Source organism: Nestor notabilis, unplaced genomic scaffold, assembly GCF_000696875.1.
Source record: "Nestor notabilis isolate BGI_N333 unplaced genomic scaffold, ASM69687v1 scaffold11225, whole genome shotgun sequence".
In the NCBI taxonomy this organism is placed as follows: domain Eukaryota; kingdom Metazoa; phylum Chordata; class Aves; order Psittaciformes; family Psittacidae; genus Nestor; species Nestor notabilis.
Window position 1 is genome coordinate 35,933 of NW_009928035.1, and position 16,100 is coordinate 52,032.

Below are 16,100 nucleotides of genomic sequence, written 5' to 3' on the forward strand. Positions count from 1 at the left end.
TGGCACAGGGTGCCCAAAGAAGTGGTAACTGCTCCATCCCTGGCAGTGTTCAAGGCCAGGCTGGACAGCACCTTGGGTGATAGGGTCTAGGGTGATGCGTCCTTGCCCATGGCAGGGGGTTCGAACTGGATGATCTTAAGGTCCTTTCCAACCCAAACTATTCTATGATTCTACGAAACATGAAAATGAACAACACTTGTGACAGTTTTGGAGCTCTGTATGGCTTGAAAGGATGTATTTCATTTCAGAGAACTGAAAGATGGGAGGTTCTCTAACCATACCTTTCTCCACATCTAAGAGAGCCGTTTTGAAAGCCTGGGAAACAGGGGTGGGGGGGTTCTGTTACTTTCCTCCACCTACAGCACTAATCCTAAACATCAGAGGTAGTTATAAATACAGAGATAGTGGCAAAATTGTAGAGCAAGTCATGCCTGCCAAGCCATCATTCATCATAATGACATTATAACCCTGGAATGGAACAAAGTTTAAAGCTTTCATTTCTCTTTTTCCCCTTCACCTGTCATCGTCGCATAAAAAGAGCATTAGACACAGCTGCTTCATAGCCCCAGCTCCCCCACTGCCTGCAAGGAGAATGAAGGACTATTAGGGAGAAGGAAAAAAACAGGAAGAGAGATGAAGCTGAAGTCGCTAGAGGTTATTTGAAATCCAAGCATGTTGTTGAATGTGCTGATTGGAAAAGTAAAAGCAGGTGAAAAATGTGCTTAAATTTGATCTCTGGCAGTTAGCACTAGGATACACTCTGAGGCTCAGCTGAATGGGTTTATCCACTGCCACAGGATGGCGTTCACAAGTAATCTTCATTGTCCTTTTAACTGCATCTAAGTATTACCACTGAACAGGATCATTCCATATCTTGTTGTAGAGCTGAGAGACGATATTCAGCTGCCTTACACCAGTACACAATTGGATGAAATCAACTGGATGAAATCGTGCCTTTTGATGAGGACCTGTAGGGACAGGCCAAGGGGAATGTCTTGAACCTGCCAGAGGGGAGATTGAGATGAGCTCTTGGGCAGAAGCTCTTCCCTGTGAGGGTGCTGAGGCGCTGGCACAGGGTGCCCAGAGAAGCTGTGGCTGCCCCATCCCTGGCAGTGTTCAAGGCCAGGTTGGACCCAGGGGCTTGGAGCAACCTGCTCTAGTGGAAGGTGTCCCTGCCCGGGACAGGGGTTGGAGCTGGAGTAGCTTTAAGGTCCCTTCCAACACAAATGATTCTGTGATTCTAATTAGGACCAATAGAGTAACTCTGGTGTAAACTTGAGCAGAAACAACAGCTTGTCTTCTCATCTGAGTTTACCTGCCTCATTCTCCTCAATCTGCCTTAACTCTGGTTGAGGAAAGTTACCAGTTAAGGAAACTGGTAAATGTTGGTGAAATGAAACAGGAGTCTATTTTCTCTGGAGAAAGAAAGGTCTAAAATATTTTTTGCATACAACTAATCATTTCTGTCTAAGGTGAGAGTAAATGCTCCTTACCACAGAGCCCAGTTGTGCAGCATGTTTGTCTGAGATGCCTCCTGGGTAGCTTTCGGCAGAGGAGTCCAAGAACTCATTAACAGATGAAGACGGAGTAGTTCCAGTAGTTACACCACCAGGTGACCATCTTTGCTGTCCTAAGACCCGTATTCTGGAAGCTGGGGTGGAAAAGACACTTCTGAACACCATTTTGCTTACAGCAAGCAGAAAGAAACCAGTTAGTTGCAACTATCATCAGCTGGCTTTTGGCACAGTTCTGGATTCACAAAAGATAACTCAAGAAAGTTTTCAAGGATTGATTATAAGGATATATATTGGATATATATTGGATATAAGGAAGAAGTTCTTTACTGTGAGGGTGGTGAGGCACTGGAACAGGCTGTCCAAACAAGTGGCAAATGCTCCAACCCTGGCAGTGTTCAAGGCCAGGTTGGACACAGCCTTGGGCGACATGGTCTAGTGTGAGGTGTCCCTGCTCATGGCAGGGGGTTGGAACTGGGTGATCTTAAGGGCCTTTCCAATCTAAACCATTCTATGATTCTATGATTATATACTGCTTGGTTGTAGCTACCACAAGAGCTGGTGTTAAGAACAGAGGAGATGAGGCTGGAGATTGGTGGGTTCTGTTTCAGGGACAGTAAACTACTCACTTCGACAGTAAGTTAAGTATAAAGCCTCACCTTCAGAGGTGCAGAGCTTCACACTGGCAAAGCTTCAGTGGGATTTCTGGTGCCCAGCATCACAAATAATCAGTCTTTGACACAAATGTCCCTTTCCTCATTTGTAAAATACAAATAGCAGTACGTACTCCACAGGACTGCTGGGCAATATAATTAATAGTTGTAAAATACCAAGTTCTGGGGAGGAAAGCTGCTAGTGCAAGTACAAAGCATTATCAGCTCTGAAATGGATTATCCTTCTGCTATATAAAGTTTTATAAAACGAGAACTTATCTATTTTCTCCCACTATTTTCACTCTATACATGAGCAAAAGCTCTTGCCAAGCAGTTCATTAAAAACAGAATTAACAACCTATCATAATCTCCCCCCAACCAATCTTTCCCCTGCTACTATCTTACTAAAAATGTCCGCATTAAAGGCAACCTTGGGGCAAGTTTCTTAAGATAAATTATTTCACAGAGTCCATAACAAGAGATGATCTCGAGAAATAGGGTAGTTAAATTTATTTAAACACCTATAAATGAAGCTCTAAATGAATTTAATGGTGCAGAGTAAATTTAAAAGTTACTTTATGGACAGGAGAATTACCAATATCTAGTAGCAGTAATGAAGTTTCTGTAACTAGTGACAAGTCACTCACTGAAAGAACTCGGAACTGCTAAGGAATACAAAGTCCTTTAAAGGAGCTTTAGTATATAAATATAGATAATGAAAATACCATGATTATATAAAAATACGTTCTCTTTGATCATCCCCTTCTTCTTCTTTCCTGATAATCTAGTTGCGGTTTGGTGGGCTTTGTTGCCTCTCAGGATAAAACATCTCCAGTGTTTTTAAGACAAATAAGTAACAATATATAATAACAATATCATAGTAAAAAAAGCAAGGAAGTCTTTCTTCCTTCAATAGTTTAAGATTAAATAAGATGCTGCAGAAAGGTCCTCACTGCTGAAGCACTGGGATGCTGCAATATGTGGAGAAGCTTTTTTCATGTCCACTGGGAAATCAGTATTTATTAATTCTTTCAGGATACAAAATTACTTGAACTGATGAACTGATGAATTTTACTCTATCTTTCATTAAAATGTTCAGACATTCTTGCCGTCCCTTCAGCTACTTTTATTTGCAGCCTTCTGTGCCACACAGAAGGTCATGAATATTGGCTCTGTGTTACTCAGCAAACTGTTGCAATGGATCTAACCAAGACAGCCATAAACCATGGAGGCTTTTGGAGTTAGAGGAAAGAGTTCACATAAATGAGCTTCTTGCTAGTCCACGATGCACAACATCTTACCACCATAATGCCTGTGTCTTATTTCTCCTAATCCACTATTTTAGAGGGTGGTGAAGCACTGGAATAGGTTGCCCAAGAAGTTGTGAATGCTCCAACCCTGGAGGTGTTCAAGGCCAGGCTGGACAGAGCCTCGGGTGATACAGTTTAGTGTGTGGTGTCCCTGCTCATGGCAGGGGGGTTGGAACTAGATGATTTTAAGGTCCCTTTCAACCCTAACTCTTCTATGATTCTATGATTCTATTCTGCTTTCACCCCAGCTGGTGATCTGCCGTGTCTGGATTAAATTCAAAGGTTCCAGCTGAGTTCTCACAGGATGTTAAACTAACCTTAGTTATGCTGCCTCTGACAAAAGCGGTCCTCCTTTCTTCCTCCAAAGCAGGCATAAAGCTTTTCACTGCATCCTTCCCTCCTGAGCCAATTCTATAGTTCCATGATTTTGATCTGGGAATGGATCTATTTGAAAGTTGTGAGGTTTTGATTTTTTTCCTATCTTAATTTTTTGATGGAAAAATTCCCTGAACTAGATTATATGCTCATTGCAGGGGAGCTGGAGTAGATGAGCTCTGAAGGTCCTTTCCAACCCAAACTACTCTATGATTCTGTGATTCAAGCATTCTCTTAAATATACTGCCTATCATTTGGGTTTACCCTGCAGTGGACAGCCCCAAAAGCACTTGGAGGGAATTTCTAAGTTGCCTTCACTCATCTTACTATCCTGGTTTTCATATAGCTCTTCACGCTTCTTGCTATCCTGAGTAAAGTAAGGCCTCACTGACGTGGCATTTTCTTGCTGCTCAGCAGTTTGATAGGCATAAAGCTCTCAGACACGGATACATATCTCACTTGTGATGCACCTGGAATGATCCTCAGCCCAAAAGCATCCTCAGAAGAGTCAGGCAACTCACTCTCTGCATATTATTGCCTCAGGGCACACAGTGATGTAAAGAACCTGGGAAAATCTCCATTAAAGATTTATATCCTTGGGAGGAATCAGCCCAGGAGACCCATTGCAGAGCAGCACGTGGAGGTTTCAGACACAAGCAGTCTCAGAGGTGGCATCATTCGCAGATTTCGATTCTTGTAACAAATAAATAGGAATTCTTTACTGATAAAAGCAGTAGTAGCATGTGCCCAGACACAATACCTGCTCCTACTCTGCTGTTCACATCCTGAATGCTATCAGCGACTGCAGGTGGCTTCAAATCCAGGTAGTCCCTTACGATGAAACTCAGGTCTGTGAATGCCTCATCCAGTTCATCTGCAGATAGGGATATGCATTTCATGGCAGAGAGAAAGGATGCATAATGGAAAAGAACAGCCTTGCATCAGTACAAAGTTACAAATCACAGAAGTCTGACACAGAAATGTGTTTTTAACACATCCAGATCATCTTTTTGGGAGTAAAATCTTCATCTTCATAAATAGCACATTCAAGAAGATAATCTGAAATTCATCTCAGTTTCTGCACTCACCTAAACATTGCCCTTCTGGAATTTGGCTTACTGGTTTATTTCTTTAATGTTACATTTAAATTGCAAGCTTTATATGCCTTTGAAAGTAAGTACAAATACACTATTTCATACCACAATGAGATATTTCACCATCAATGTGGTGAACCACAAATATCACCTCCACAAAAGGGCAGACACAGAATAAAGTAGAAAAGGACACTTCTTTTCCATCTGCCATCCTCAATTCCTAAGCAAACATTTGTTTTAATAGACTATCTACTACCCTTTCATTCCTTGTTCCAGGTTGGTGGACTTGAGTAAGTTAGGAAGCAGAAGAGTCCTGCAAAGAGCTTTGCAAGGACCCTCTTCTTTACAGTGGGACATTGCCAGACTGCACATCAGTTGTCATTTCAACACTTGAATAAAACCTGTCCTGCCCAAGAACAACTAGCTCTGCTGGATCAAAAGCAGCTCTGAACGCTGCCCAGAGACCAATAGACAATTAGATCCATTGAATCTTCTCATAGGATAAAAGACTTAACAAGTGTTCTGTTGGGTTCAACACTTGGTTCACTTTCTAGATGGGCTTAAAGCACAACTTGGACGTAGTGGAGTAATTCAGTCCTGCCAGATGTCCAGAGCTTTTGGACTTCTGGGATGACATTAGATGGGAAAATCAATGACAGAATAGTTTAAACTGTTATACTGAACATCAAACCATTTGTCAGCCTTACTTTTAACATTTGCCAGTGGCTCTGCCTGCATAGCAGTTCCAGTCCATCTATTGGTGTGACCTTAGAAATCAGATTTAAAGTGTGAAAAGAGATTAACTTACCTGTGTAGATAATGGCATCAAAGTACCCTGGAAAATCCTCACTCATGTTGATGTACATGTCCACTCTGGAGACTGCCTTTTCAATCTCTGGTCTGCTGAATAATCCTTTCCTCCGCAGATGCTCCTCATATTTCGCTTTGTTAAGTGGTACTATCAGGATGCATCTGGGTTTAAAGTAGGTATTTTTCAAGCTACGCAGACCCTTTAAATCAGGCAGAGAAACAAAATGTTTTGTGAAATTACTGTGAAAACTGTACTGGAAACATTAATTCCTTCTACAGGTGTCAAGATCTAAAATGCAACAAAATAGGCAAGTTCAAGGTGAAGTGCCCTAAAGCTACATGTGGAAAGCATTGTAAAAGTAGTATAACTTTATTCTAAACACTCTTTTGAAAGAATTTTTTAGTCAAATTCCACAGTGATTTAAAACATCACGCTTCTCATACCCACCAGTTAATGGGGTTTCCCTTTTTTCCATCTATTCTGTTCCATCAGGACCTAGTTATTCCAGGTAATATATACCTGAATTTAGAGCAGCTTTGCTCTGGAGCCAGGCTGAGAGAGCTGGGCTGGGGCAGCTGGAGAAGAGAAGGCTCCTGAAGGGGACACCTTAGAGCAGCTCCAGGGCCTAAAGGGGCTCCAGGAAACCTGGAGAGGGGCTTTGGACAAGGGATGTAGGGACAGGCCAAGGGCAATGGTTTTAACCTGCCAGAGGGGAGACTGAGATGAGCTCTTGGGCAGAAGCTCTTCCCTGTGAGGGTGCTGAGGCGCTGGCACAGGGTGCCCAGAGAAGCTGTGGCTGCCCCATCCCTGGCAGTGTTCAAGGCCAGGTTGGACACAGGGGCTTGGAGCAACCTGCTCTAGTGGAAGGTGTCCCTGCCCAGGGCAGGGGTTGGAGCTGGGGGAGCTTTAAGGTCCCTTCCAACACAAACCATTCTATGATTCTGTGATATCCTATTCCTTGGAGTCCTTGGCCTGAATAAGAGGATAACCAGCAACAAGTGCAACTGGGAGGTGGCTTTGGCAGGAAAAAAGTTGTCCTTCTATTTCTGGGACTATAATGACACTTATTAGCCACCATGTTCCTTGGTTGGAGCATGCTCTACAGGTATTGGTGGCTACCTGAGCAAAGGCAAAGCACAGCAAACATGCCTACTCCAGCGCATAACTGTGTGTCAGAACAGCAGCAGCATCAGTGACTGGAAGTGTAGACTCAGCATGATTTAACTTTCAGGATTTGTTTCAGTCTCCTTTATCAGTGAAAGATATACTCCAGATTAAAGGGAATGAACAGCTCTAAATTTCTTGTCTCAGCCCACAGCCCATAATTAAAATTTCTTTTAATAGTGCTAAATCACTTTGGGTATGAGCCTCACAGAAGATAATGGACTTCGATACCTTCTATTCAGATACATAACTCACTGTTATTGTTTTTCATCTACTCGCAGAGTCCGCAGCGATACAAGACTGTGAATAATTACTACATGATCTTGAAACTTCATTGACAAAGGAGTTTCTCAGCTGTCTGTCCATGTAGCTTCAGTAATACCCAGTAAAAGTTATGGTCACTGCCTATGTCACTGGGTTAACCTCCTTATGAATAAACATGATGTTTCTTTAAGTTGTATCTCCTAAATTATTTGATAACACATCTACTTTGTGAAAAATGACAGCTTTAAAAGGCATTTTGTCATATTTAATCTCCTATTTTTCTTCCTCTGTAAATCTAGTGTCTTTCTGAGAAGACAATAAACACATTCAATGCCTTTCGCAATCGGTGGAGACTGAGGGGGATTCACAGTTTAGACAAGACTGAGGAGAAAGGGGAATGGAACTACACTGAGATTTAGTTATTAATTTGCTGTTTAAGATCAGTTGTGTAACAGGGACTTGAGAGTAGGATTGCAGCATTAAATTGTTGACCATTTGAGCAAGGAGCTACTTATATTTTAGCACTGACATAGAATCATAGACTCATAGGATAGTTTGTGTTGGAAGGGACCTTAAAGTTCCTCCAGCTCCAATCCCTGCCCCGGGCAGGGACACCTTCCACTAGAGCAGGTTGCTCCAAGCCCCTGTGTCCAACGTGGCCTTGAACACTGCCAGGGATGGGGCAGCCACAGCTTCTCTGGGCACCCTGTGCCAGCGCCTCAGCACCCTCACAGGGAAGAGCTTCTGCCTTATCTCCAACCTGAACTCCCCCTGTTGCAGTTTGAACCCATCAACCCTTGTCCTGTCACTCCAGTCCCTGATGAAGAGTTCCTCCCCAGCATCCTTGTAGCCCCTTCAGATACTGGATGCTGCCATTCTGTTATTTGTACATTTATATGCAAGCCAGTAAACATGTACAGATTTATATGAGCCAAAGCAGATTAAAACGCCTTACGAACACTAAGGTCCTTAACTGAAAAACTATTTTCTTGAACATCAGTTTCACAAGCAAAATAATCATCTTAATATTAATTAAATTTAGCTTTGAGTTTTGCTCAATTCTGCTTAGTCATTCCCCTAACTCTGGATGCACGACACAGGATCCTATGGTAGCACTGCAGTCCCCTACATCTCTCTTTTTATCTCTGTTCTTTTCCTCCATCTATCATGAAGTGTTGTAGTGTCTGTTAACTCACAGTAATCCCCCAGAGGTAGAGCTAAGTCCTACAGTGAAACCAAGCAACACTCAGTATCACATTCCAGGCACTGTAGAGTCTCTCATTTTGGAAGCTCATAAAGATGGAGCTTATTACGTAGACAGAATTTGGAAGGAAATGTATCCTGCCTTTCCTTTTTGTCACCTCAACCCCTCACTAGTAAATCTTGTTCTAAGATAATGAGAAGTAGATAATTAAAAAATGAGCTAAAAAGTTATTCTTTTGGGATTCTAATAGACAGGTTTTGACACTCTGTTTGTGACCCAGTTTCCTAACGCAGCATGACTTCAGAGATTCTACCATCTGTGCATGTGCACCTGACAAATCTCACAGAGGGTAAAGTCATCCCTCAAAGAGATTGCATCTTTTAATAGTTCTGCACAAAATATAGCCTCAGGCCTGCATTGCTTCAGCAGCAAAGGAGAAACGTGGCATTCTTTCAGGGGTGATCAGTAGGTGTGCAGCTCTAGACTAGTCCCACTATAAGCTGCAGATGGGTGGAAAGCACGTGGCTGAAAAGCTGAGGATACTGTAATGGTAAGTGCTGGTGATGTGGTGGGGACATGAGGCTGCTGAACACTGGAAAAATAGGCCAGAAACTGTTAAGAAGCCAGCAGAAGGATCCATCTGACTAAACGTGGGTGTCCATTGAAAGAGTGGTGTGGGTAACACATAGTCAACGGAGAGCTACTTGATACAGGCAGTAGAGCTCAATATGCAGTTCTGACCAAACCACCATATTTCCAATGACTGTAATTAGCCCACACAACTAGTTCAAATGTATCAGCAGCAGCTGCAGGCTGGGCAGAAGGCCACGGAGTGTCTTTTGTGTCACCAAGTGGATATGCCCAGGCAGCTGAACCAAACTTTAGTCAAACTGCGTGAATTCCTCTGCAGGATAGTTCTCACAGAATCACAGAATGGTTTGTGTTGGGAGGGAGCTTAAAGCTCCTCCAGCTCCAACCCCTGCCCCGGGCAGGGACACCTTCCACTAGAGCAGGTTGCTCCAAGCCCCTGTGTCCAACCTGGCCTTGAACACTGCCAGGGATGGGGCAGCCACAGCTTCTCTGGACACCCTGTGCCAGCGCCTCAGCACCCTCACAGGGAAGAGCTTCTGCCCCAGAGCTCATCTCAATCTGCCCTCTGGCAGGTTAAAGAACGACTCAGTCAAAACTGGTTAGGCAATTAGTAATCCTTACCTCTAATTCTAATTGAACACAAGTTGCAAGACCCTCTCTGGCAATTGATTCTACAGTGTCTCTTGCAAGTCCGTAGTAATATCCATTGTATTTATAGGTTGCTATAAACTTCCCCTGAAATTCAAAACAGCAATTATAATGACAAAGGAAATACTTTAAGGGAAAGAACATCCTTAAAGGAGCATAATCACTCTGGACTTCCGTGGTTTTATTCCCTACAAAGTTTCTCCCTGCCTAAACCATCAATGATAATGAGACCAATGGGAGCACAACATTAGCAGAGAAGAGCACGTAGTCATTCCTGCAGGGCATGTGCTTGTACATTGTTCATGGATAATAAAACACCAGTGTCTTGAAAACAAGCTGCTGACAGGTTACAGCTTTTCTTGGTTATTCATTTACACTGTAAAGAAAGCGAGATCTAAAGCAAGGGGCATCCTTCTTTTGACATTACATCAAACCATATGGCCATGCCATATAAAAGAGAAGATGCCAAAGAGAGGACAGAAACAGATCTGCAAGGAGAATGTATAATTGGCCAAGAAATTTCAAAGTTAAAACCTGACAACTGAAACTTTGCTTCCCATTAGTATTTCTAGAGAGACGTAAGCAGATTATATGCTTTTAAAATGAAACTATTTGATTACTAAGAGTTATCATTTAGGACCAGATCAGTTGCTTAAGACTGTGTTGGCTCCCCCATTTGTATATGTACAAATAATGAGCTCTGTTGTGGCTTTTCAAGCCAATGTTTTACTGCAGGCAGCAAAAGGCATCAGAAACAGTAGCTGCAGGCACATTGCCTTCAGAGAGAAACACAATGCCTTCAGGGTGAATTTGCTAAGCTTTCAAAGACTGTGTTCCCTATGGGGTTGCTGGAAGATTTGGAAATAACAAAGAAAAAAGATATCAACTATTTAAGGCGTTTTCTTCCCTGCACACACATATGTGCATATAGAAGTAAGTTTATTTCTACATTATATGACTGTTTAAATATTCTTAGTGACCATTATGCCCAGTTAATGGTTTCTCTATGTTCATACAAGACAGAATAAATATACAATGACACAACAGATTTGTGGTTTCCATCTATAAACTTAAGCTACATGACTGTGAGTGAATAAGCCTACACACACAAACTTAATATAATACAAATCAAAATCAGACCTGGACATGAAGCTGAGTTCACTCTGGGTGTAGGAAATGGGCCTACTAAGATACTAGTGGGGTACTTACTGTGTTCACCATTTCATCAAATGCTTCTTGAGAAATGAAATAGTAATCAAGTCTGTTTTCTTCTCCAAAGTAAGCTTCCCTGGTAGTGTGACACGGACTGGAAGATAGATGGTATAATAAAGAAATAATCTGGTTTCAATCATAGAAGCAGCTCTGGAATAGGAGGGGAGAGGGAGGGAATGGGAGAATGCTACAAATCAGTTTATTTTTAAGAAGAGAAGAAATATGAGGTGCAAATCACAGCACTAATGCTGCATGTTTGAAAGATCAAGCCATAAATACAAAAAAGAAGTTTCAATGTAACATTACATTTTGGTTATAAATCCCCTCCCAGTCCAGGGTAGCCTGAACTGAAGCTGTCACAGCACCCTGTAATAGAGAAATGATGAAACCATTTTTTTCCCAGTCATGTCAGCTTGTGGATGATATAAAGTAGAATCCTAAATATGGAAAAGGAGACTGAGAGTTAGGCTGAACTGAGGTTAAGAAAGAGATTATAAAGACCAACCTTTAAACAGACTGCTAATAGTAAAGGGGAGAAACAATCCTGAAACTAGGGAGAAAAGTGGGATACAAGGCAGGAAAAGTAACTACCTGCCACCACATAAGAACAATAGGATAAACCACAGATACATGAGCTTACTACTAGGATGAAACACTAAGAAAGCCCTAAACAAACCCCAAAACCCTCATTGTAAACCGGTTATAAACCATAAAGAAATTGTGCTGGTTTTGGCTGGATGTGAAATTTAATTTTCTTCATAGTAGCCACTGTGGGGCTGTGGTTTGGATTTGTGCTGTGGTTTGGATTTGTGCTGGAAACAGCGTTGATAACACAGGGATGGTTTAGTTATTGGTGAGCAGTGCCTACACAACATCAAGGTGACACGTTTGGTGGCATGGTTTAGTGGTGGCCTTGGCAGTCCTGGGGGTAGGTTGAACCTGGGGTAAAGGTTGAACCTGATGATCTTAAGTGTCTTTTCCAACCTAGTGGATTCTATGATTTGAAGGCTTTTTCTGATCCTCACCCCACTCCACCAGTGAGGAGGCTGGGGGGCACAAGTAGTTGTGAGGGGACACAGCCAGGACAGCTACCCCAACTGACCCAAGGGATATTCTACAAGATACGGCCTCGTGCTCAGCATATAAAGCTGGAAGAAGAAGGAAAAAAGGGAGGCACATTCAGAGTGATGGCGTTTGTCTTCCCAAGTCCCCGTTAAGCATGGTGGAGCCCTGCTTTCCTGGAGATGGCTGAACACCTGCCTGTGAAGGTTTGAGGGTGCTGAGGCGCTGGCACAGGGTGTCCAGAGAAGCTGTGGCTGCCCCGTCCCTGGCAGTGTTCAAGGGCAGGTTGGACACAGGGGCTTGGAGCAACCTGCTCTAGTGGAAGGTGTCCCTGCCTGGGGCAGGGGTTGGAGCTGGAGGAGCTTTATGAACCCTTCAACCCCAACCAGTCTGGGATTCTGTGTGGTGAATGAATTCCTTAGTTTGCTTTGCTTATGCACAACTTTTGCTCTCCCTGTTAAACTGGCTTTATCTCAACCCATTTTACCTTCCAGTTCTCTTCCCTGTCCCACTGGAGGGAGTGTGAGCGAGCGGCTGCATGGGGCTGGGGTTAAACCACAACACAAGTTTAGTCAATAAAGCAGAGCTTGTCAGATCTTCACCGCCACAGCATTTAGAGGGTGCCACTTTCTTTTACATCAGCAAGCTATGACAAAGAGAACAGTGTGCTACACATGGGCTCTAAAACTCCACTTCAAAGGCCTGATTTTCTTTAAGATATTATGAACGCATCGAGCTTTAAAGGTCACTCCTAAGCACCAGCCAGATGGTTTGAAGGTCCAATTTCACTTGATTTCTTGAAACACTTTTCAACATTACAACCCTTTTGAATTGCAAGGCCATGTTTACATTCCAACTGCCAGGGTTTCCTGCGTGAAATACATTTTTAATGAGTGGAATGTTTGAAACCTAAAGGTAGAAGCCAGAAAATTGCTGAAATCTCCCCTGAATAATTAAAATACAACTTTGCTTTATGGTTGCAATTTTCTGCTCTGTTAAGATTCTGTCTCTCGCCCCCTTTTTTTGTTTTCCCCTCATGCATAAAGCTTTTAGAAAACAAAATACTTGGTAGAAAAACAATGCTCTTAAAAAAACCCTACACAGTGCTTGGAAAATCTCACTTGGCTTTCAGTTAGTTTGTCATTTCCAATGTAGTCTTTCAAAACATTGTAGTTGCTTTAAAGAAGGGCAAAAAGTCCTTTTTCCAGTCATACAATCTTAAAATGTCCTTTCAACTTGCCAGTTTTATGACCTAAACCAGCAAGTGGTTACAATCTGAGTACAGAGCAGGCAGAAATACATATAGGCTTCTTCATCATCATGTATTAGAGAAGAAGGCTACTACTAGACATCACACTGACATGCAGAATATGGTCCTGTGATGCTAAGAGGTTTCATTCTCACATATGTATGTGCCCATGGTCCCTTTCTTACAATTCACAAGTGCACAAACAGAGACCCAGGTCCTACTGTGGCAATATATGTGAAACTATGGCCAAAGTCTGGTTGAAGATGAATGGATAAATCAGTGTAATAAAAGAGAAAATAGAAGACAGACAATATAACATGTATGGGAACATAGACTGGGGCTGAATAGCATGTGCTATAAGACCTATGAAAATCAGTTATCTTGGAGAATGGAATGGGTGGTAAGAGGAACAACTTGCACCACCTAACTTTAAGCACCAGCTAAACTTAGCCAGACTTCCTATCTCTTGGGCAGTGGAAGTAGGTAGGTACCCTCAGGGAAGTGATTCACAAAGGCTGAACCTCCCTTGGGAAGAGATAGTTTCTCTTCACTAAATACACAGGGAGCTCAGTAAGGATCATTATAATTCAGGCCTTTCAGATAGGGAGAATTAGTCCTCCCAGCAGGTGGTGAAAACTGAAAGGTGCCGTTTGCTTTGATAACACTAATCCCAGGATAATAAACTGGTCCAGCAACTGCACTTGCTTCTTTTCTTAGCTTCTGGATGCCCTCAGCACATGCATGCTAATGTGTTACATGCAGGTACATTACAGGAATTAAGAGAAATGCATGCATATCTAAACAGATGCTTTGGTTGAGGGGCATTAGTGAGCAGAGATAGACAGATCAATAAAAGGAGCACTAAATGACACATGTTTGTTTGCTGTTCACCTTTGAAAAGAACATGAGCATTTAAATAGCTTTTCTTTTAAGAAGTATGTGATGACTTCAGGCAATCAAGCCCTGGGAAGAGATAAAATGCAGAACAATGAACATTTATTGGTTGTCTTTAACTTCTTTATAAAGAGAAACAACCGCCACCAAAGCAGCAGCAGTTCTGGCCTGGATCACTTGGTGTTTTCAACTTACAGAGCAAACTTACCCATATCTGAAGAAATTGTTGAACTGTCTGCAGATCTTGTGAGTGAGCTCTCTCTTACCACAGGCTACAGGGCCAGCTAATACCAGCATGGGGTAGGGAGCATCAAGACAAGGTAAAGTGCTACAAGAAAGGAAAAGCAGGAGCTGTCACATTACCCACAAATGAAATCTATAGCGACTTTGTATAAAGCTTCTAGAGAGACTTTATCATCATTTCAACTCATCTCATCTGTCTATCACACTGTTCGCATTGTTCACAGTGTAGACAACAATCAGGAGAAGCATGTGTTCAGTTTGATATGCTCTAAACATAAAAATAGCACAAAATGCTGCATTAAAGACCCCTGGGTCTCTTTTGCCAAAGGAATAATGTTCTATCTACTATAATCTTCTCTGATTTATAGCCTTTTCTAAAGCTCCCTCTGCAGTCACAGTGTGGCTGGGATTTGTTTAAGAGTTTTCCAAGTCTATTGCAGAGCTGGTAATGTTTTAATGGTGAGGATAATGAGCCTAGCATGAACTTGGACTCAATCCTACAAATCTTTCCACACTCCTGCATGGAATCTTACTGACTTCCATGGCCTTGCCAGATGAAGGTGGCAATTTGTAAAGAACTCTTCAATTCAATACAATGAAAACCACTAAGATCCTTCAACTCCACTGAACACAAACAGCACCACAATAAAAGAACCCAAAGTGCTAGAAAAATACAAAGCCCTCCATTTTCTCCATGCTGAGCAGATGGTTAGATCCTCAGGTTTCCACTTCCAGCTGTAAATACTGGAATGAAAAGCAGTTGTGCACTTTTGAGTGTCCAGTAATTTATGTAGAGAGCTAAAAATGGAATGCAACTGTGGACCCTCATTTTTAAACCTCAGCTAGATCTTACGATTAAACCACTCAATAATATGTCAGAAATAGTTGAAATAGCTCCAAACCCACTTGTTTTTAACTAGTAAATAGCTTTAAATAAATTTAAAGTGGATGAAAATGACCTATGCGTATTTAGCTTCCATTTAATGTGATTTAAACAGATAAATGCAAATTCTTGAAACCAGAGTATATTTCTTTGACCTTTTCTAAGTAAGTAACTAAGAAGTAATGATAACCATCCAACACAAGCGTGGAAGAAAGAGATTTCAAAGTAATGGCTTTGCTCCTATTTTAGGATCAGCAAACCAGCTCTATTATCTACCAGTCTATTGGTATATAATGGGACTTGATGCTTCAGAAGCACTGAGATAATAATGCAATTGAGTCTCCTAATTCTCTATGGAGTACCAGCCTCACAGAAGACACAACAGATACATCTAATAAATTAAGAGGCTGGCTCAAGTGTGTACATATGTGCTGTTACTAAACTGTGAAATGAACCCAGATCCTGGTTCAGTGTTCCATCCACTAGGCTATTTTAAAGCAAGACAATAGCAGAACCCTTGGGAGATTGAAGGAGTTTTTCTTGCTGTGCTGTTTGGTGGCATTTATAAGACATTAGACAATATAAGCACAATAATTTTGCATAATACATGAAAAATTTTGGAGAAGGTAAAAATACATCTTAAAAATACTTATCTGAAAGTGTTAAGTTGTGACATTCTGTTCAGTTCAAGAAATATCTTCCTCCTGACGTGATTTTTTTGAGCTGTTAAGGCTGTCTTTCTCTTCTTTGACATTAGTGGTAGAGAGAAGCCCTGAGGAGGACTTGGGGGTGTTGGGTGAGGAGAAGCTCCCCATGACCCGGCTTCAGTGTTCACTTGAGCCCAGAACCCCCCCGTGTGCTGGGTGCACCCCCAGAGCGTGAGCAGCAGCTCCGGGAGGGGATCCTGGCCCTCTGCTGTGCTATCGGGC

General features: G+C 42.1%; 1 protein-coding gene across 1 annotated transcript in view; it reads right to left on the reverse strand.

Annotated features, from left to right (window-relative positions):
• LRGUK (leucine-rich repeats and guanylate kinase domain containing) overlaps window positions 1-16,100 on the reverse strand; it is a gene marked incomplete at its 5' end in the record, with an annotated part of 33,506 nt that overhangs the window by 13,831 nt on the left and 3,575 nt on the right. The window contains 6 exons of the mRNA XM_010014341.1: window positions 1,494-1,651; window positions 4,613-4,726; window positions 5,755-5,956; window positions 9,602-9,715; window positions 10,838-10,934; window positions 14,254-14,373. Of these exons, the coding sequence (XP_010012643.1) occupies window positions 1,494-1,651; window positions 4,613-4,726; window positions 5,755-5,956; window positions 9,602-9,715; window positions 10,838-10,934; window positions 14,254-14,373 (805 nt within the window). The remainder of the gene's footprint in view (window positions 1-1,493; window positions 1,652-4,612; window positions 4,727-5,754; window positions 5,957-9,601; window positions 9,716-10,837; window positions 10,935-14,253; window positions 14,374-16,100) is intronic.